General features: G+C 35.4%; 1 protein-coding gene across 1 annotated transcript in view; it reads left to right on the top strand.

The window, feature by feature from the left end:
- Positions 1–3,437: 3,437 nt before the first annotated feature.
- LOC128990587 (low-density lipoprotein receptor-related protein 4) overlaps positions 3,438–23,967 on the top strand; it is a 71,484-nt gene continuing 50,954 nt past the window's right edge. Inside the window, exons 1-2 of the mRNA XM_054413028.1 lie at positions 3,438–3,531; positions 22,806–22,931. Of these exons, the coding sequence (XP_054269003.1) occupies positions 3,492–3,531; positions 22,806–22,931 (166 nt within the window). The 5' untranslated portion in view covers positions 3,438–3,491. The remainder of the gene's footprint in view (positions 3,532–22,805; positions 22,932–23,967) is intronic.

Below are 23,967 nucleotides of genomic sequence, written 5' to 3'. Positions count from 1 at the left end.
CTACACAGATCATCTCACTCCATTCTACTATCATCCTTCGTGCATATCTGTGTTAAAATACTCACCTAGGTGGCGTCCCAATCTTAAATGATTTATAATTAGTTGATAATAATTATTGATTGATAATGGGGTTGTTCAATGTTCCTTCAACGGGAGCGCGTCAATGTGTCACCCCGACAACCCACCAAAAAATAAGTTTGAGCAAATTCGGGTACGTAAGTACGTACTATAGAGGTCCATTCTCTCTTTGTGGTACGGATGGGACGTCAACCAGGAGCTAAAGTAAAACTACTTAGGGCTGAGAGTAAAAACACATATTTAAGTATTTTTTAAAGTATTTACTCTGAGGTCTGGATAATTTGAGGTGCGTGACGTTCCTCGTATACCGTCTGTTTGTAGAAATGCCAAGTAAACTGTCCGGCTACTTTTGATGTAACGGTTGTGAAACGTCACACTAGTTGTAGCAGGTGGCTGTTTCTGTTACTTTGGAACGAAGCCGTAGAGCGCTAATTACTGCATATAGTCAATGATATAAGGGACATTCTATACGGACGACAAATGCGTCGTTAATGCCACTAAAGTCCAGTATTGAAACCCGACCTTATATACGGACAACATTGTCGTCACACTATGCGGACGTCACACGTGCTATCCTATCCGACGTTCTAAACGGGCGGCAATGTCCCGTGCTAAAAAAAATCCCGCCTAGTGGAGATGCCAATTATGGACGCTGTTCACATCGGTTGTGTTGTATTTCCGTTCCTTTGAAGTATATTCGAATTTCGATAAGCGAGAAAAAATGCGTTGGTATACTCAGCCTGTTCTGAGAAACAGATTGTCTACAGGTGCTTTTCACTTGACGTTTGAAAATCACAGACACCATGAAAATAAGTTCTTTCAATACTACTTTACAGGATATCTGTAGTAACTTCCATTCAATGCTGTGCTTTCACTTGCTTATTGGAATAGTCTTTAGAATTTACATCATATAAACATCGTCCGTTGTAGGGCAGGTCGCGTTGAATGTGTCAACACCGAGTGAACAGGGCTTCCGCTGATGGTAATAACGCCCGTAGTAAAAACTCCATTTTAAGTTACAATTTTTTGAATTTTCTCCGTAACCAATAATCACACAAAAACACTTCAATACACTAAATTATTTGGTTTTTAAGCTCTTTAAAGTGGTTGAGAAAGAAATTGGAAAATTTTATGTTTTGAAGGTAAAAAATTAGAAAACCCTATTTTTACCCTATAACCCCCCCCCCATAAGCCCCCGTTCCAATAGCCAATCACGCTGGTTCGCGAACTCGTTCGAATAAATGTAGGTTTACACCTTTGTAATAATTTCCTCAAAATCGGATCATTTTTGTTCGAGTTATCATTCCAACTGACACACACACACACATATATGTATACACCTATACAGGGTGATCAACCACGACCGCCTTAACTCCAGGCCGCGGCCTTCAAAGTGGCAACGTCGCAAGTGGTGTTGTAACAGCTATTTTGTTTGGAAGCAGCTAATTGTATTTTGTGTATTTACGAAAGATTGGTTAACTGACTATGACAATATTGACTCAACTTAAAATGTACGGATATAGGTTTTTAATTCAAATTGTTTCGGTTTTCAATTCTGTTTGTTTTATTTTCAATATTTCAATAAATTTGTGTTCATAAATTTAAATTTAAATCAAGAAAGTGCGAATAAATGAGCTAATCACCTGTCTGTCATGTTATCTTATGGGACGTCTGTTACTAAAAACACCACTTGCGACGTTGCCAGTTCTACCAGGCCGCGGCCTGTGGTTAAAGGTGGCCGTGGATCAACGGGATCAACTCAAGGAGGCCACCATTGGGATATCGGAAAATAACCAAAACAAATCATTCAATCAGCTGTTACGTTTTAAAACTCTTGATTGACGTGTAACAGATGATCGTAAAGATATTTAGACAATGTAAAAGGAGTATTAGCATTGTTTAAAGGGAGAAAAGTAGTCGTGCATTACGAAAAAAGCACATTTCTCTGTTATTATTTATCCATCCTTAACAAATAAGGTATCATTGAAAACTAGATAGCATTTACTAACTTTTTTTAAGTTCACGTTTTTCGTGAAATTTGGCATAAAATATTTTAAATGGCCACCATTTTGAAACGGTTGATGATTTTTTAGTATAATTTGAAACGGAAATAGGTCTTAATAAGATAAACAATTTTGCAAATTCTCAAAGCCGTATCTCAAACAGTTTAGGAGTTATTTTATTTATATATATATATATATATATATATAAACACATAATTACAGAGAGACGGAAAACTAATGCTAGGCACCTCAGACCCATGTTCCTATGGTGAAATTTGTTTGTCTTGACCTAAGCAATAACGCTATAAAAATGTGTCCAGAGAGCTATGGGACACCCTATATATATATTTTTGAAAAGACGGTGATTTGGTCTCTGGAGACATAAAAACGAAAAAAGTACATCGATCCCGGGTCCAGGTTTTACTATGAGAGTATACGGTAATAGCTTATTCCCTATATGGGAAATTCGCTTAAACGTAAGATACTACTAAGTGTATATCTTAGCTTGGTGGATTATCATGGTTTTATTAATATACCTTTGCCATGTATTCGTCATATTATCGGCATCAAAATACAAATTGTTATATAACAAGTTTTAGGTGCACAGTTAATTAACATTTTATTAATTTACAAGTAGAAAGGCCAGGTATGAAAGTGCAAGTCACAAATTATTAACTCATCCAGGGAACACTTTCAATCAAGCCGTTCAATACAATAATAAAAGAATCAGTTTTTTTTAAGTTATGTCCTATTTTGTGAAATAAAATAAAACTTTATATATTTTATTTAACTTGTACTTCTTGGTGCGTCAACTTCAAAATTACGATCTTACATTCAGTCAGCTGAGAAACCCCCAATTGACTAACTTATTAAGATACAAATATGTGGTGGATACATGTATCAATGTTTGATTATCCACAAAACTAAAAAAAAAATTAAAAGGTATATTTTAGAGAGTTAAAATACAGCAAAAATACGTTTTCGTTCAATAAAAATGTTGTGCTTATCAGTTTGTATATTGCAAACTAATTTTTTATCACATAATATCTCAAAACTACTGCAGCACGTTACGTTATTTTACCAAAACAGCCTTTATAGCAATTAGTTCAAATTACATTAAGTATTTTTATTGCTTATAGTTTTAATGTGGTAGTACCTTTTACTTGTCTAACAACTGTAATTTTTTTCCGAAACTGTCTTCAGACTATTTAAGATTTTTACGAATAGCTCACAAACTTGGGTGCTTGTGTGCAAATCAAGATGATAACGCAGTAGACACAGGACCAGGGCATGAATGTGTGGGAGGCTGCTAGGGGTGGGTGGGCGAAGGGAGCCATTGACAGCACAGCCCGGGTAGTCGGTGTCTAGCCGCCCCGGCGTCGACATGGTTTAGCGGCCAACGTCGCGACGATGGTTCGAATACTTCTGCTGCTGTGTCTGCTATACAAAGGTGAGACAGCTCTTGTCCGACGTCCAAACATCCAATCTTGTGTAGCTGTGCGGACGAGTGAGTAGATTAAACCACTCGGAGGATGAAAGACACCCTAGGTGGCTGTGAGGCTGGTGCCACGGTGCAGAATGGATACGTTTGGATAGGCTCTAGTTGTGTATTTAGTGTTAAGTGACAGTGTCATTGGTAAAGTGCATATATGAAAGTGGACAGTATGATCCTTTATTGCAACAGGCTCGCCCAATATGTTGATTGTTTTTCCCTTACGTTTGCAGGTTTTGTTAAGTTCTTGATCATTTTGGATAACGTTTGACATTTTTTGACGTATTGCGTCATAATATTGCTGTGAAACAGTTTGGTAGGAAATTGCAAGGATTTTACACTAAACTAGTATTACTATTATTTTAATCAAGCCGTGAGAGTCAAATTTACATTTTTGACAGTTTAGTTATAGCAGTTATCCACATTGTACACTCATTTGGTTGTTAATTATTTTTAATCCTATGTCTCTATTTAGCCAACTGCAGTTTTTTTGAGCTGTTATTATTTAAAATAGGCGGCCTACTTACACTACACATACACATAAACCTCATATGCTTTCAATTAAAAAAAACGGTAACCTGCAAAATGACATTTTTTCACAAAAAGAACACAAAGGATATATAAAGGCTTGACATTTTTCCCTAATCAATATTTTTATTTTTACAATCACAGTATATTGGACCTTAACATTTCAAAAATTAGTGTGAAACCAATAAACTTTTGGAAAGCGTACTGATTTGCTATCTAAAAACAGGGTGCTTTTAAGAACAAAATCGATTCGCCCATTAGAGTGAATCTTTGTGTTTTCAGGATGCCCTAGGAATCAAAAAGATGCATTTAGGCTTAGGCCCCCCGCACTTCTAAGTGAGGGAGAATGAATGCGTGCTGTTGTTATAGGGAAGGGAGGGTAAAGACCCAACTGTGCACGAAACAAACAATCGTATTTTATTGATGTTTTCACAAAAGATCTACAAAAATTTGATCAATAGCCTTTGTCCTGTAGGTCCCCTTCAACAATATAAATCAAGGCTGAAGCACTGATTGCTTTTTTTATAATTTTGTCTTGAGGTAATATTTTAGGCACTCTACTTTAATAAATGTTTATTATGCTTTAACGGCGTAAAAGAGATATTACTGAGATTTCAGTATCGAAAATAGTAAACATGATTATAACATTTTTTTCAATTTGGATTACTTCATTTTAACACTTTTGTTGCTGTAAATATTTTAGAAATTTATTCTATATCCTGCATATGTACTACAAATAACTTATGTTGAGAAATAACAAGCAATTATGGTAGTGGTTTTTGTCATTTTATATGGTCATAACACATTATAACAAAACGCGTTAACAAAATTTAGGTGGTTTTATGGGATGAACCTACCTACTAGTGGGGGATGACCCCTCCCTCCCACTTGAACCTACATTTAAAATAATGTAGCTAAACAGCTGAGGTTTGCCAAAACATAAATCAACCACGCCATTTAAGAAAAAAATTAATGGGAGAACTTCCCATCAAACTACCTAAATTTTGTGAACAAATTGTATTATTGTAGTTATGTTGTATGTTGTTGTTGTCCTTGGTGTTTTTGTTGTGTGTTGTTGTGTTAAATTAATTGTTTTGTGTTAAATTAATACTTCAATATCAATTATTATCAATTTAGGAGGATGCCGATTTATGCTTGTGTATTTAGGAGGCTACTTTATGAATTTTATTATTAGATGGCTACTATGTGGAATATCCTTTCGGGTTGACCTTTTACATGTACAACCTGAAGTAAATTTCATACAATGCCAAACTTCATAAAATATTACAATTTTAAGACTCGAGAAACTTTTAAAACTATTAGGTATAGAACTATTTGGCTGGTAAAAAATAAAACTATACACTTTTAAAACAATTAATTTAAAGAAATACACCAAAAGAAGATTCTTGTTACATATTATGCTACTCTTCGTATGAGAATAAATATTAGAAAAACTTTGATTAGAATTTATGAAAAAATAACTATAACCTCTAAGGATATATAAAATTACATGAAAAAATAAAACCGTGGATTGTCTCAAAAGAAACTTTTTAACGTGTTCTGTTTTCATCGTCTTGCAGTTCGAATGAAAACAAAGAGACGGACAACTGGACTATCACTTTGTTTTCGTTTTGGGAGGACATGTCGTGAAGTAGTAATACAGTATAAACTTCTGATTTGGTCTCCGTTATGTTTCTTGATAGTTGTGAATTTCTTTTAAGGAAAATTAGGAGATTTTTCAAATCTCCATATGTAATCCAAATTAACCAAACTCCACATGTTTGATACTTCGGTGACGTTAAACTTTAAACTTAAACTTTAAACAGTTAAACTTCGACGTGACTCAAAAATATATGTTTTATTTGGAACACGAATTAAAAAAGCATGAAGTTTGTCTCGTACAGTATTGTCTTTTCAGACAGTTATTACACTTAGTAAGAATGGTGCTGGGGAAAATACTCCTAAACGAATGAACTGTCGGAAAAAGGACTGCAGCTTGGGAGAAATAATGTAGGCAAAGATTAGTCAAAAAACGAGGGGAGCTCTTATAAACGTGAATTCAAAATAGTGGATGTGTTGGAAGAGGGAGATAATATTTTGTTTAGTATTCAGTCTTTCAAACGAAGATAAACTTTTGTGATGACATAGGAGATCCCTACTTAATGTTTAAACGTTAATCTCTGGCTAAGGGCGACAAAAGATCACCCTTCGCACTAAGGGTGGCTAATATTGAGGGGAAGCTGCAATATTAATATATTTTGGAACGGATGTTCAGCCATAAAACAAGGGCTTTGCAGTAACACGAGATTGGAGAAAAGGATAGATCTGTTGTTAGTAACAATCGTTTATGTTCTTACGTAACCAAGGTTTGTCCTTACGTGTAAAGGATGAGGGGTAGCGGATTTTTATCCCCCTGGAATTTTATCCCCTGGGCAAACGTGACGTCACAAGCCAGGGGGTAAAATTTCGGCCGCGAACTTTTGAGTTTCGCGACATCAGCTCGATTTATTAAACGTGGAATTAAACATACGAGAGGTCGTCCAGTGGTCGAAACTCGACCAAAAATATGTAATGTACTCACTTCTCTATTTTCACCCCACACTGTAAATAAAACATGTGATTGGAGTTTCTTCCATTTGTTTTGATTTCCTGTTTATATTTCGTTGTTATTTCGTCACCAGCATGGCAACGCATAAGATCCATGTTAATTTTTTCAAATCTTTAAACTCATTTTTTGTACTTATCTTTGAGCCTATTTAAATTTATAAAGGGATTCTGCACACCTACAGGAAAATATCTTTCTAACGGTATGCGTAGATTTTCCCTACGATGCACACGAGCTGAGAAAAAAGGTTTTAAAGAAACATGCTTGCCTATTAATATATAGATAGATATTTTCACGGTTGTGAATTTAATCTGAACAATCAAATTATAAAAACCTAGAATGTACAGCCCGGATTTTTACCCCCGGAATTTTAACCCCCCCCCCGGAATTTTACCCCCCCCCCGGAATTTTACCCCCTGGCCAGATATATAAATTAGTGAAAATGATTATTAATTATCTTTATTCAGTTTTTATTTAATAGTAAACATTTTATTATTAAGTAGCCTATCTTAATTTATTTGTAACATTAACTAATCGAACAGATTTTTAATTTTAATTTTGAGATTTGAGTATCAGGATTCGATCTTTAAAGCCAACTGTTGATTAATTTTATGATCAAAATAAAACAGCGAATCTGTTTACTTAGTTGAGATTACAAAATAAATAAATACAATTTCGGGGGGTAAAAACCCGGGGGTAAAATTCCGGGGGTAAAACTCCGGGGGTAAAAATCCGGCCCGTAAATCTTCAGTTGTCTAAACGCTAGTTATATGGACAGGGGGTAAAATTCCGGTTTTTATCGCTAATCTAATTAATCACGCTCTGGCTATTTTTATTAGACTTCCAAATCCGCGGGGGTGAAATTCCGGCCGCGACAAACTTTTGGCCACTCAGGTTACTACGTCATAGTGACGTCAGCTTTGACCAGGGGGATAAAATTACGGCGACCCAAGGATGAACGTTCCCATATTGAAAAGCATCCTGGTGCTTTGTTACTCACCAAGACTAAGATCAGCTGTTTCCTTATCCAAGCACCATTAAAAATTCAAATGATCAAAGATTGGTCCAGTTAAGACCATTAAAAAGCCACTGACACTTATCAGGGTTGAAATGACAACCTAATGAATTTCAAGCGAGGTATGTCCACTCAGCTACCCAGTGGTAACGAATGTGAAAAATACAACAATCTTGACAATCGATCTTACGTTAACGGCAAAATAATATAAAGTCATTCGTTATTATACTGTATATTGGTATTTACACAGGTTAAAAATCAACCTATTTACGATACCTATACGATTTTCTATACAAACTGAATGTTGACAAGAAAATTACAAGTTTCATAGAACGGAGTACCGTACTGCCATATGACATTGTTAAGTCTTCCAATGCTTTGTGTGAATGACAAATGTGTTTAGGTAGATTTAGGTGTTTCAGTTGCTTTAGGTAGGGAATTGGCTCTCAGTCAACTTTGCATTTGGATATTTTTTATCTGTATATTCCATTCCATACATACATATCTGACAAGGCAAGGGACTAAGAACTCCTTCGTCTTGAAAGACTCGCGAATTATGTTGTCAAAATCTTTTCTTGAAGACGCGGTCTTAGTATGACTAATCTAAAGGTCCTAGATAAGAGGTAGATTTAGTAATCTGTCATTCATTAATTGTAATTTTCTAACCCCTCGAATCTGCCGTCATCATATCATCGTTACTACCCTCTTTTTGTCTCAAAATCCAAGGCTATATTTCTTTGTTTTATATTCACAACTTCATCTATTCGGGTTAAATGAACAAAGAGTTTTGTTTTTTGAAAAAACTACGTTAAATTTCCAAATTTGTTCCAAACATTTACACCTTGTGCTAGATTCTTGGTAACGAAGCTGCACAGCCTATCCTACACTTACCTCATTGTAATATGTGTCTCACTATGATTCAAAAGACTGATTTATCATAAGATCAGTCAACCGAACAAAGTGTAAATTCGCTGGTCTGATGTATTATGAGATATTTTATTGGCATCACTAGCCCAATATATTTTGAAGATATTTATTGATGTTTCTATTCGTCTAAACTTCAAATCGCAGTAGGGCCTACTCTATAGACTGGTTAGGAATTTTCGGCAAACATCGAAATCAAAGACCATCGAGGCTATAGCTAGCACAGTATATATTTACTTCTCATCATAATTTTTAGAATCTCCTAACTCCAAAATGACAAGGATAGACTCATTACTAGGTACATTTTACAAGAGAATCGCAAACATTGGGACTATTCAGAATTCGAATTTGCGGTAGGTTCAACTTTGCAACACATTTTGTGCCAGACGGTCATTTCACTCCCCTCACTGGGGTGTCCTACCCCAACAGACCTCTGATTGGGGCACCGACTCTCCCCTAAGTGCTCGGTATTAAATCGCCCTATTTTCCCCGGAAATTGAGTTGCATTACGAGGGTACTGTTTCGAAAATAAATGCGTAACTAAATCGGAGGTTTCCGATACAGAAAACATTTTAAGATTGATGGATTTGCTGAGTTTCAAGAATCTGTTAGTTTTATTTTCTTTAGTTCTCGCACTGTTATGGAACTTGAAAAGTTTAGCTGGGTAGCTATATGTTTAGTGTTCAGGTTCAGTGCCTGTCTTAATCCGCAGATCACAGAGATTATAATGAGAAAGGCTAGTTACGTTTTAATTAGAAGTAGGCCCAGCTGGTCTTAGTTCCACAATACATCTCACTTCTACATACTCACTTCATACTTAACCTACACCTATACTTTAACTATCCTTCACTTATATTCCGGTTAAAATACGACGATTATACAAATTACAAAACTAAATACTGACATAGGATTGTAATGAGAAGGTTATTCAAGAACTCAGGCACATGATGTATTCGTTTTAAGATGCTGCTACAGATGGTATTTCAAGTATTTAAGAAAAACAGTGGTTCCAAAATGCATAATTTATTTTTTTTTAACCCGTAACACCTTGAACTCAAGAATATTTCATCGGCAATCGTCAAACGATTAAATAAATCTTTGTTCCGAATAAAAAATTGAGGAATTAGTTTCAAAATGTTACGATTAGGTAGATATATTGTTCCCATCATTTATACAAAATTATGGTGATAATCAAAGTACTACTGATAAGTGTCTCAGACTCCGACAACACTCCGAGCCCAATCTCCGACAGTCAACTGCTTACCGCACGTTTGTAAACTGGAAGAGATACCCGACCTGTAGGTATCTAAATTTCTAATCAAGAACAACTATATAAAGGTCATCAATAGCAATAAGAAGCAAAGATAGTTAAGATATTTTTTCCCTCAGGAAACATAACATGTTTTCCTAGAATTTCTGACAAGGATCTTAGGTGCATCTAACTATCGTTATCCTACGGACAAAAATATACTTAATACCTGGAGATGGGAAACAGGAAAAAACTGTGTTGAAATAGCTTCATGTGGAGGTTTTGTAAACAGAACCTTGTACTGAATCACCTTCAATGAAAGAGAAATACAGTTCTATATTTGCACGCAATCAATTCTGAATTAAATAGGGTCCTTTAAACAATGGAGAAACATTTCATTGAAATTATTAGAAATTCCGTTCATGCATACTATAGCTATTTAGGATTCTACTCCCCTTCATAGTTTAATTTTTTATCTCGTGAAGTATCTCCCAATAAATGTGTGCAGAACTGTTAAATAATTTACTTTTGGGATCATGTAACCACGGAACTAAAGATGTTGTACTACTTTTCCTGGAGGGGCGTCCCTAACCCATCTACATAATATATAATCAATTAATATTATATTATGGCAGAATTGAAACGTGGTTACATTTCATAAGGGTTTTGGTTGAAAAGTTTGCTCCGATCAAAATTGCAAGCAACTGATGCATTGCACTGCACATCAAGTGTATAGATGTATGCCATGTGTAAGAGTGCATTTGATTCAGTCTTTGTTTCTTGTTGTTTCAAAACTATCTTAATACAAACACATAATTTCTTAGTTAATTTCCTGTTCTCTTGTACTTTAACCAAAGAGCCCGCTTTGCAAAATTTATCCTAAAATAAGATAGAACATTTAATCACCGTCACAACCCACAAGACTTACTGAATAAACCCCATAAACAGTCAGCCCTTGTATTACTGAAACTTGTAGCATCTTTTTAGATTAGATCGTTACGACGCTGATACACTATAATGCATTTTAAAGACTAAAATGAGTCAAGGATGATTGTTTAGTGGGTGGGATTAAGCTTTGTTGCAGTCTAAAATTACCTGAGTTTTTGTCAGGACTATTTTATCTAATGTCCAGAGTAGCCAAGAACAGCTGGGTCCGGATACCATGAAAAAGACAATTATCTAAGCGAATCGGTCACCATGGAATATCTCGAACGAGGAAAAGATAGCATGGCTGTTGAGGATTCTTTATTAAACCTGACGGTCCAAGGAGGGTGGGAAAAATATAAAGTGTCAAAAATTATCCCTGCTCTGCCCCACAGGCCATCAAAGATCCAGGCATGTTCTGGAAATACTGCTACAGTGTTTCTGTTTTAAATATACCAGCTGATTACGAATTTGTTTGTTTATTGATTTTAGTGTTCTGATTTTAGGTTATAATGGTAACACAGCGTTGAAATGTATCGTGTTTTGAGACCACGACTACGAAGGAGGGTATTTAGGATATGGTGCACAGCAGTTCTGAATTAAATTGCAAACTGACGTTTAAGGCGCTTCTTTGTTATTATCCGCGCCAGTGTCATTGGATCATTTTAAACACTCCGAAGGAGAAAAGAATGTCAACTTCTCAAATCGTGTTGAATGTGTCGGATATGAATCCTGTCCCTCTCGAAACGAAATGGGAGACGCTAACTAGAAACTACTAGGCCAGCAACACACCCAAGTAGCATCTAATAAGAACTGAATATGTCCTTTAAATGAGTTTGTCAATTTAAATTTCATTCAACAGACAGCTACAGTGTCGTCATCTCCGTTGTGCAGTATGGCAGATTGTGATGCTGCAGAGATGTTAGGCTGTAGAGTTTACCTGTTGCCGACAGAGGCAGCAGAGCGCGCGTGCGCACCCCCATCGATTTGCTCCCCCCAACCCTTACATATCAACACTTTGATCCCACCTTGCTGAAAAATATTTTTATGTCTAACGAAGAGATAGCTGTCCAGTTTTCTGAAACAGACTTAATGTGCCATTCGTAGTTTCAGTTTGTTGTTGCCGAAAATATTACCGTTGTAGTACATGGAAGTACAAGATTATTTATTTATTTTTAGATGCCTTAAGCTAAATATAAGTGGTGATACGAACAATATTCAATATATTTTACCAGCGATATATAGTTGTACCATTAATAATAATAGTTTTCGAGTAGATTTCAAGTAATACGACGTGCAAAATCGAAAATATAAAATCTTACGCTCTTAAAGGGAAACTGCTCAATATAATAACATAGGGGTGCAAGTACAGATGTACATTTAAAAGTTTACATTACTTGTTAAATACCAGCAAGCTACCTTATTGTATACAGACCTAACACTGCATATTAATTTTCTAGATTTTCAAGCTATCGCAATATTTACTTTCAAATCCAAATGCTGTTGGTTCCACCCCGAATGCAATTGATTGAGATGCCATGATCAATCAGCCATTGGCCAATCAATAACTAATGACCTAACAAAATGTCCACTTTGTGCGGTAAATATTTAGAGGGGTTTGTACCGTTCCATTAAAACCGTTACAAATTATTGTCAGTGGTTTTGAAAAACACATACACAACCAACAAAAAAACATTTCTTAGTTTATCACACGACGATATATCATACTAATCTTACTATCCTACTAATATTATAAATGAGAAAGTTTGGATGTATGGATGTATGTTTGTGACAAGTGAACGCGAAAAATACTGGTCGGATTGGGCTGAAATTTGGCATGATGATAGCTCACATTCCCGATTAACATATAGGCATACTCTTATTTCAAAAATCCTTTCGGGCTCCGCCCCAGTGGCTCTGGAGTTTCCCATGAATTATTGAATCTTAACAGCTGTTTCAATTAAACAAGTTGGTTCTGTTCTATAATGTTCAATAGCATTAAAGTTGCAAGGATTACCAACAGGGTGCAGCACTATTATTTCTTTTACATTTATGACAACAGCTAATTTGCAACCAAAAGGTGAGTGAGCGTAGCGAACGAACTTCAACCTGGAGGCAAATTAGCGTAGCGAACGAGCTAACCTGAAGGCAAGTGAGCGCAGCGAACGAGCTCCAACCTAAAGGTGAGTGAGCGTAGCGAACAAACTTCAACCAGGACGTGATTGAGCCATGCAAACGAGATAATCTTGAAAATTAAGAAGTTAAACGGGGCAAAGCCCGCGGGTTACAGCTAGTCTATACTTATTTAATACGCAAGCAGGATTTTTGTGACAATTACTCCTCCGAAACTACTGAACCGACTGACATGTTTTTGGTGTCATTGGAAAGAGCGTAACGTGAAGTTGTGCAGGAAACTTTTTTTTTTTAGGAAATAATTAGAGAGTGAGGCCCTAGGGCCCTTTAAAGTTTCGTATTTCTCCATAAGATTAACATGGGAAACAAATATTGTTTTGAAACTCCAGCTGTTGTCAGAAATTAAATATTAATAATTGGTCTCCATGGAAGCATGACAAAATTCACAATTTTTACATTTGCTTTGACATTTAAATGTAAACAACCAGAACTGTCAAATGCCTATTTCAAAATTTTAGACAGCTGACCCAAAAAAATAAAACAACTATGTGGTAGGTTTATTTAATCTTAAACTATATGATAGATTATTTTAATAAATCTATTTCAATGATTATGAAACAGATTTTTCCCGTTGCGAAGCAAAAATTAATAGTGAGAAGAAGAACATATGTTAATTGTAAACAGTCAATGTGTAAATTATCTATGTTGTATTAAAAATGTGTATAGTTTTGGATGTTGGTTTGTGTTTAATGATATAAGTTATTAGTTATTGATTCTTTTCAGGATTTGGCACATGAGTAAGCCTATGATAAATAACACCATTTCAGAGTTCTCCGAGTTTTTGCCTAACTCCTGTAGAGTTTAAAGTAGCCTACACCTTATTGTCTACAAATTGGCTAAATAACTTTGGTACGGTACTTTATACAAGCTGACAGTTTTTTTACGATGACTTAAATTGTAAGCTTACCTTTTCCCGTCCATGGACAGTTTGGTTGTTGAAAACTAAACCTTTAAACTGGAATAGGACTGTTATGTAAATTGTGAGCATTATTTCCATTAGTTAATAATCTTTTAGTTGACTCTTTTAAAATCATCGAAAATTATGACTGTTATTCGTTTTTAAACAAGTTATTTGTTTATAAATAACTCCTGTACTTCTTTTCAATTGCTCGATTTCGAGCAACATGTACACTAGTAATAATATAAAAGTGAAAGTTTGTGTGTTTGTTTGTTTGTTTGAAGTTCAATCACGCATAAACTACTGGTCGGATAGGGTTGAAATTTGGTATGATGATAGGTAACATTACCGATTAACATATAGAGAGATATTCTTACCTCAAAAATCCTTTCGGGCTCCACCCCAGTGGCTCTAGAGTTTCCCATGTTAACTTATGTGTATTCATATTTAAAAGGAAATAAAGAATTTTGCCAGCTGTTTCAACTACATAAGTTGGTTCTATGATATTCAATAGCATTAAAAGGTTATAAGGTTTAGTGTTTACCAACAGGGTGCAGCACTATTTTTCCTTTTGCATTTATGACAACAGCTAATTTGAACGAAGCAGCAAGAAAAGGCTGTGAGAACTTTACTTTTTTCTATTGTGGGTGCAGTGGTAGGACATAATGGCTATGTTAGATGTGTTATACTATAGTATACTGTAAATTTTATTATAGCAAACAATTTTCTTAAAACGTGTCCTAAAATAAAAAAAAAATTTTAACCCCTCGGAAAATTTTAAGTTTTTACTGGGGGGAGGACACAGTTTGATAAATTTCGTGTGCACAGGTGTGCTGCGATTGGGGTTCAATACATTTGGACTTATTCAAAAGTAAAATAGTTTTCTGTGCTGCAATCTGTAGAAACACTGTGGCACTATTTCAAATCATGACTAATGCCAAAGATTACATATGCTGCATATGTAATCTTTGCTAATTCTAATACAGAATGTTGTAGTTATTCAAACGTACAAAACAGTTGGTGAAAGTAAACATCTGCTTTTAAATTATATTTATTTGCAAACATTCTAGATCAAAAAGTCTGACATTGGCCCACTTAAAACCCTCTGGGGCAGAGCCCTTTTGACGGATCTGCACCAAATTTCACTCGAACCATCCTTGAAAGATGCTTAATAATGCCTGAAAGTTTCATTACAATCTGTCGAGCGGTTTCGGAGTCCATAACGTATATACACATATATATACATACATAGTTCCTCTTTTATAGATATAGATAGTTCCTGATTATTGTTCGTGGAAATTTTAAATATATATGAATATGTGGATATTCACTTTAAGTTTCCTCAATCTAGAACCTAGGTTTTTGCAATCTATAATATCTTTAAATATTTTATATGTAAAACTTAATTGGTAATGTTTTTTTTTATATATGTATTGAGTACAATTTTGACAATAAGGTAGAAGAATACAGCAAGCTGCTTGAGTGCGTAAATATATTTTAGAATACATATTGATAAGAGAAGCAAGTTAAAAACCATAACTTGTTTAGGTCCAATTTATACGCCTTGGTTCAGGTCCATCGATTTCATCAATATAGTACAATAAGAATACAATAGAGCGTCGAGAATACGACCGCCAAAATCCGAACCGCTCCTGAGGGGTTTAAAATATTTAACAAGCACTGAGACAACATATGTTTTACAATTTCACGGGCAAAACAGTCGGCTTGTCGGTAATGTACCGAAAGTACCTATAAGAACAAAAAACATTGTTTTTATTTTATTTACTGTATCCTAGAATGTATGCCTAAGTATGTGTCCATTAGGCATTTCTATGTTATTTTGAACATCCGAACAAATCCGTAATCTGAACTACCTACGGTCTCAATTGGTTCGGACTTTGACGTTCTACTGTAAAGTTTATTTCTAAAACTTTTACATTTAATTTCAAATAAAGTAGATACACAGACGGCAGCTAACATTGAGATGCATCTGTTCTCATATCCCTCACAAAAACCGGACTTTTCTCTTCTAATAGTGTAGTTAAAAGTATAAAAGCTATGTATTAGACTGGTGCAGTGTTCGCCTCATAATTTAAAGACACGAGAAGCTATACCAACTGGACAGAAATAGTCTTATCCATAATGTTGTCAAACCTATAAGGGAGTGAATTGAATTCATGTTCAATTATACCAAGACACTCCAAATATAACCGTGTATGTTCAATATTGTCCCAATCAGATTTTGCTACTGTAGCAGGACACGTACGGTAAACGCCCACATAAAAATAGACTGGTTATATTGTTAACATTTGAGACCAAAAATAAAGTCGAATACTCATACTTAATAGAAGTAGTCTATTTGGATCTCTGTAAAATAAACTGTGTGATTACATTTTGAATTTTTTGTGTATAAACGAATAAATAGACTCGGAACAATTTACCTGCAATGAGAAAATGCAGTGTAACATTTGGTTGAAATTGTTAAGATGTTACTACTATACTTCGTAATTTATTTTTGAAAATACCGTTTACTTGTGCTTTCATTTTCACAATTTATTGCTTTTCAGGTTTCCTTCCAATAGGAGGAACAGAGATTCAGTCCTCGGTAAATCAACAAAAGGTTTAGGGACTTGGGCCGCTTTCCCTTTATAATAATGGTGATAATGATATGATGATATGTAATTGATAATTATGTTATCAACTACGAAATGCTACGTGTATTTAACTACTTGTAAGAAATATTATCTCAGTACCTAAAATCACATTTACTCGATAGTCTATAAAATTAACTATGATAATTCACCATTATGAATCCACTAATTCTATTCTATAAGTTTTGGATCAAAATAGGTAATATTAACATAGTTAAGTATCATGTATGGAGGTAATTTTTAACCATTTTGAACCGGATATTTTTAAGGCTAAACAGCCTAGGTTAATCTTTTTAAACAGACTGGAAGTGTTACTATATAACTACTATACTACTATGCTATACTATACTATACTATACTACTATAACGTTTTACATAGTCAGATGTAAAACATGCCATTAGTAAAAAGTTGTACTGTACAATCCTCGTGGTTCCTCTTCGTGACGCATTTTCCATCAACCAGTTATTCTACTTGGTGCCTTCTTGATTTTTAAAATCACGTTTCTTCCTTCCTACTCTTCACATACTATAATAAACTGTATCAGCAAACTGACACATACTTTCTCCCATAAGCTTGTAAACAACCTTTATCATGAGTAAGCGGTGGGAGTAACTATGATATTCTATAGGGATAAATCACAAAAGTTGCAATAACTTTTGAACCGTGTTACAGCAATGGGGGATGCACTATTTTTGTTTAGAATTATAAGGGCCATAACAGATTAATTTTAATCAAAACCGGCTTTTTACCTAAAATCTAACATGTTGTTACTTAATGGGGTTTTATGGGAAATAACACAAGTTACAATACATTTTAAACAGTACTTTTGCGGAAATGGGATCTGTACCATTTTGTTCAAAGTGTAAGAACCATAACATACTAATTTTAATCAAAACCAACCTTTTTTAAATCAAATTTTTCGTTTTTATGGGGTTTTATTGGGAAAAACATAAGTTTACTTTGGAACCGTAATATTTGCGGAAAAAGAATTTATATTTGTTCTGAATTTAAAGGACTATACCATACTACACGTTTATCAACATCGTTTTAGCCGTTTTTGAGAAAATCTGTTTCTCCGTTATTTCATGGTTTTTAAGGGGAAAATCACCATTAACAATAAAAATTTTGAAAAAATTAAAAAATACCTGGAAATTTGATGGATTAGTATCTACGTACCAAATGTCATCAAAATCGGACGACAAGTCTTGCCTGTAGCTCTGTACACTTCCACAAACAGAGAAAGACATCACTGTTTTGGGTTCAGGTGAACCCAAAACGGATGTATCTAATGACTTTGTTAAGTTAAAATAGTAAAAGTTGAACTGTGTTTTGATGTGCTATTTATATCTATTGGGTGAATATTATTGAATTTGTACTTTTTATACATTTTGGTGCTTTCATTGTCTCACCCTGAACTAGCCTACTGTATGTATTGGGGGAGAAAGTAAAAATATCGATTACTTGCTTCTCTAAAAGTTTATCTATACCCACATCCATGTATTATTTTGTGATAGGCATTGCCTTCATTGCAAATCGTTCTTAATCATTGTACCGACGATCTATTATAAGACTCTTGTTTCCCACAGTGTGTGCAACCACTAGTTGAAGCTTCTTAGTTTGAGGTTGAAATCCTTCAGATCTTTAAAGCTATCACATTTTTTATAATTCAACATTCACTACCGATTGCACATTAGGCATCCACTGCCAGCACGAGACCATACGTACAGAGGACTGTGATTTCAGATAGGCGAGATAAAAGTAGAGAAAGTGAATTTTTCTTTGGAATTCGATATATCTTGTAGTTAAAACAACGGTTTCGTCTGACGAGTAGGACTCATCCACCCCTGAGGCACCGCACTTGTTCAACCCCTCATTCTCACACGGGGGTGAACTAGTCACGTGCCGTGGGTCTCCCTCACCCCAGAAGGTAATTCATTAATCCAGTATATATCTAGTAATTTGAGGGAGAATTCAATTACCGCTACATGCCAGCTCGAGTAACGAGCATTCCTTATCTCGACAACAAGCATTGTGGCCGAATACATTAGCAAGGGTGGTTTAATAGGATCTCCAGTAGGTCTACTGATTTGTTCGCAATCCCTCCACAGTATAAGATTTTAAGATGGGGACTGCCTGGCTGTGATTTAATCGGAACGAAATCTGTTCGTTTTGGGGCTCTTTTCAACGTTTTTATAAAATGTAACTCTTACAAAATATTGATGAAAAGCCCTACAAACAGCCATTAAATAACGAATTCTGTTGGAGTGTAAAATGGGTTTTGAATTCTAGACTGTTTGAACTCGTTTCACGAATCCTATTATATGAGGTGGAAGTATTGGCAACTGATAGCATTTTTTTGGGTAGACAGTTTTCCCTCTAAAGTAGGTAGTTTGCTTTGGAAAACAGACTCGTAAATGCAGATGCAGCCACTAAGTTAAATTTTTCCTCCATTTATTTAGTGACATTTTTGGTGTATGTCTGTTAACACATTATCTAGAAGCTAGAGTAATTTTACCCGATTCCGATTAAATTTTGCACGAATTTGTAAAATCTGAAAGAGCTGGAACTTGGATTGAGTTCGTGAACCAGCGAAATTGGGTGATAGGAACCGGGTGTTATGGCGTTTTTCTCAAATATTTTTTTCAAAGTTTTGCTATTTAAAAATGCCTACTATATGCCCAATTTTAATTAGACCCATTTTGTAGAGCTTGATGAAACAATTAGTTTTGTAGCCTAAATTGAAGTGTTGTTGTAATAATTAAAGGATACAGAGAAAAATTCAAATAGTTCCTAAGCTATACAATTAATTACCATGTTCATCTTATGGATGAAAAGGAAACTGTTGAAGCGTGCTTGTTTAATGGATGTAGGCTACTAGTATTTTATTCAAATTTAGATGTATTTAAATGTATATGTTATTATCTTCAATGTATTGGCACATTAATCCATGTTATTGGTTTTAAAAAGGAAAGGGCCCCTTTATATGCCTAATTCACGATATCCTGCATTTATTAAAAGTTGTATAGAGGTACAGAGCTCAAATAAACTGCAGCCAGACTTAACTTGGTCAAGTAAGTAAAAACATCCACGTGCTGTTTTCCCAAATAGTACATCCCGTCAAAACCTTCCTGCTGCCTTCTTCTTCCCTGCAGCTGGTCCAATGTCAATCTTATTCAATTGCCATCTGTTAGAACAATCTGTCAACCAACTGGAACCAGGTGCTAGGAAAATATTAGAAAATTCTTAGATCATAAAAAAATCCACTAAACTTATCAGGTTGGGGGAATTTGATGTATAAATTACTCGTTCTTTAGCTCTTGTCCACTTCTTAAGAATTGATTGTTGTAATTGCACTGTGGATGGTTTGCGACACCAACACGTTACAAGTTACAATTACTTGTCGAAGGTCACCTGAGGTGTGTCCTCACTCACACTTCTCAGTCCAGATTTCAATTAAACAAAAGCCAAATAATAGGAGCCGCCCCCGCTGCCGCCCGCGCCCTGCCGCCGCCCGCGCCGCCCTCCGTGTATTGATCGGCCACCCACCGACAACGACACGTATTTTTAACGCCAAGAAATCAACTCTTACCTTGCGTCGTAGCTACTTCTCAATGGAGCCCTCAGTTCTGCTCTGGATGTCGTTTACAGCACTTATAAGCCTACACTTTGATGATTTCTATGGCTGAAAAAATTATTTGTAACTCACAAAAATGTAGAATTCAAATTGTCAAGCCACACTAGTCATTATGAAATTTGAATGAAACAATTGAAAACAAATGCAAACTCAAAGACCGTAAATGATTTCTACAAAATTGGTTAACATATTTTTCTTAAAAAAAAATGCTGATTTATACATTTCATCTTTGCGTTCTTAATAGTTTTACAAGGAACAGTTATAATGAGTCCTAATCTAAAATTTTGTCAGTGGAAAAACTTTCCTCTTTTCAAAAACAAAAAAGGTGGAAGTTTACTTATTTTATTACGTTTGTATTTTTGTCCCGTGGCTCAGATATGATGTGCTCACTTGAGTAATGAGCGATTCACGAGTGCATGATGGAACTTGTGAGTAACGCGGATGACCAAGATGAAAATTGTTAAACGTGCCTGATTGAGCACTGGTGCTATGGGTTGTTAATTACTGGTCCTGCGACCATTCATCTTAAGTTGAAACTGTAGAGGTGTCTTTATTTATTATCTATCTAGACTCTAGTGGTAAGACGTACTAAAACTGTCAGTGCTCAATGTAAACCCTAAACCAAAACTTACGCTTCTCAAAATATTATATGAACTTTAGGGCGTTCACCCTACAAACTAGAAAAGCTAGGATAAAGCAAGTTTACAAAACAGTATTAACGAGACTCATACTGAAGTCAAAGTATGCTTACCTCCTTGCCACATTTAATCTGCAAGTCACTTACGTTTCCGTGTTTGGTTACACCATGTCCAATATTTCTTTTATGTGGAACAAGAAGCTAACTGCTTTATTTTAAACTAGCTGTACCCGCGGGCTTTGCCCCATTTTACTTCGTAAGTGAGCTCGCTCGCATGGCTCAATCACGTCCTGGTTGAAGTTCGTTTGCTAAGCTCACTCACCTTTAGGTTGGAGCTCGTTCGCTGCGCTCACTTGCCTTCAGGTTAGCTCGTTCCCTACGCTAACTCGCCTCCATGTTGAAGTTCGTTCGCTACGCTCACTCACCTTTTGGTTGCAAATTTGCTGTTGTCATAAATAAAAAAAAAATAATAGTGCTGAACCCTGTTGGTAATCCTTGTAACTTTAATGCTATTGAACATCATAGAACAGAACCAACTTGTTTAATTGAAACAGCTGTTAAGATTCATTAATTCCATTTAAATATGAGTACTCATAAGGTTAACATGGGAAACTCCAGAGCCACTGGGGCGGAGCCCGAGAGTCCGATCAGAATAAAAACAACTTAGTTTTCCTATTTAATGTCTAAAGAATCAGTGTACCAAATTTCAGCTTCCTAGGTAAATGGGAAGTGGGAGAATTAGTGATGAGTGAGTGAGTGAGTGAGTGAGTGAGTGAGTGAGTGAGTGAGTGAGTGAGTGAGTGAGTGAGTGAGTCAGTCAGTGAGGGCTTTGCCTTTTATATATATAGATGAATGCAGATTTTCCTTTTCTGACTCAATTGTCTGTGCTCATACTGTATAAATGGTAAATGCCTATGTTGATAGTGATAATATAAACTAAGGGAATTTGTCGCGATGACTAGGGTGGGCTGGGGGTTTTCTTTTCCTAATCGAATGGTATCGATTACAAATCTCCCAAACGAGTCAAATGAATTGATTAATACATTTTGAAATATCAATGAATCAATGAAAATCAATGATGAATGGTTAGGGTTGATGAGCAGAATTTTTAATGTTTATAAGCTTCATGAAACAGCTAATGAGCTTAGGGTCATCCTTTTACATTAAAAACAGGGGATGAAGAAAAAGAAGGATCAAAGTTGAACAGCTGTGTTTATTATTATTATTATTATTGTTAAAAATTAATTATTTTAATTTTTATTTCAGTATTGTTTTCAGTTTGAGAAAGAGCGTGACCGTGACTCGATTCTATTTCTTTTCAATGTTATTTTGTTTTAAATAATTAGGTAATTTAATTAAAAAAGTTTAATAAAATGTTTTAAATAATTAACAATACTAAGTAAATCGTAGAATAACAACTGTTATTTTACTACAAGATTTTAAGATTAAATCTCAGCGGGACTTTTCCCTAGCCTATGCTATAATAATAATATTTATGTAGGTTTAAAATATTTTGAAAGGTTAGATACTTAACTAATTGTTTTAGGCCTAATTAAAGTTTATCTAAAGAAAAAGTTAGGGCCTATGTTCGAATTCATTTGTGTAATAATAATTAACTTACTCTATTATAAATAGAACGGCTGCACTTTACTTGACGTCCTACACTCATTCGATTGTTTTTTTCTCGATTCGATATTTTCATTCGATTGTTTCATTCGATATATCGTTTGGTTAGTTAGGTTAGGTTAACCTTACCTAACTAACCAAACGATATATCGAATGAAGCAATCGATTAACCGATATATCGATCGATATTTTTATTCGAATGAGTGTAGGACGTCAAGTAAAGTGCAGCCAATAGAACTACTTTAAGGTTGTGCTTTGTTAACGTTTTTCTAGATTTAGTATTAATTATTAAGTTCAAAATTCAGTGACTTATATAATTAGGCCTAAGTTACTGTATGTTGTTTCAGTGTCAGGCCATGACAGGATATCCGCCACAGAAATGCCCCAATATGTCCACAAAGGTGCGGCATGGGCGATGTATGGGAGTGGTGCTATCCGAAGTCCCCCTGCTGCAAATGGAAATGGCCGAGGAGGTTTGTGGATCTTATGTCTACTTAAGCAAACAACACCCCCCCCCCCCCCCCCCAATAAAAACGTATATAGGAGGTAGTCACTGCCGGATTTCGGTAAAATCCCTGTGGCTCCTTTTACGATCACAAGGGCCACTATGTTTTTTACCATCACAATTTTTTGGAACAAAAGTTTCTTTGCGAACCAAAATTGATTAGGCCTAACTCGACTTCGGGCAACGATCAAAATCTCCTGTGATAGCAGGAGAGGTTCACAATCTCACAGCGACCGTGGCTAGCGATGATGATGTCCCCTCGATTTCTGGATATTTTTCGCGATTTCTCGGTGATCCAGGTGGCAATGATAACGTTTGTTATTATTATGTACTTTAACTAATTTAATACAATTAAATTGTGCACATAATGTTGACTGTGAAGTGTATATTTATTACCAAATAACTTCACATAAACATAAATAAAAACAACAACAAATAATTAACTGATCAGCTGGATTAAATAGGGACAGTCTTTGGAAATATGTATCAACTCTCCCCGCCTAAATTTCACATTTTAGAAGCTGATCGATATGCCTCCTCCACACAGTTCCGTCTTCCATTTTGATTTGGTATAAGAGGGTACCTTCTCTTCCAATGATAGTTCCAAAGCACTATTTCTGTTTAGGACTTGAGTAGTCTCTAGCCTGTACACTGTCCCCCATTTGAAATTGTCTGCGCACAGCCATTGCACTTCTTGCTGACTTGTTACATTGAGGAAGCAATAATCCTAAGTGCATTCTTATCTCTCTTCCATACATTAGGCCTAAACTGTAAGCATTTGACCCGGTTGAGTTAGGGGATTGACGAAGTTGCATGAGAAGCCTATATAATTTAAGATCTAGTTTACCTCCTTCTTCTTCAATTGCCTTTAATGATTTCTTTTTGTTTGAACATATCGTTCGGCTTGCCCGTTCGAGGAAGGATGGTACGGTGCAGTAGTTTTGTGCACCACACCATTAGCAGACAAGAACTGACGGAATGTGCTAGAAGTAAATTGACTCCCA

The sequence above is a fragment of the Macrosteles quadrilineatus genome, unplaced genomic scaffold, assembly GCF_028750875.1.
Source record: "Macrosteles quadrilineatus isolate MER2022 unplaced genomic scaffold, UCM_ALF_1.0 Scaffold_3__2_contigs__length_128488019, whole genome shotgun sequence".
In the NCBI taxonomy this organism is placed as follows: Eukaryota; Metazoa; Arthropoda; class Insecta; order Hemiptera; family Cicadellidae; genus Macrosteles; species Macrosteles quadrilineatus.
This window is presented reverse-complemented; position numbering and strand designations above follow the sequence as displayed.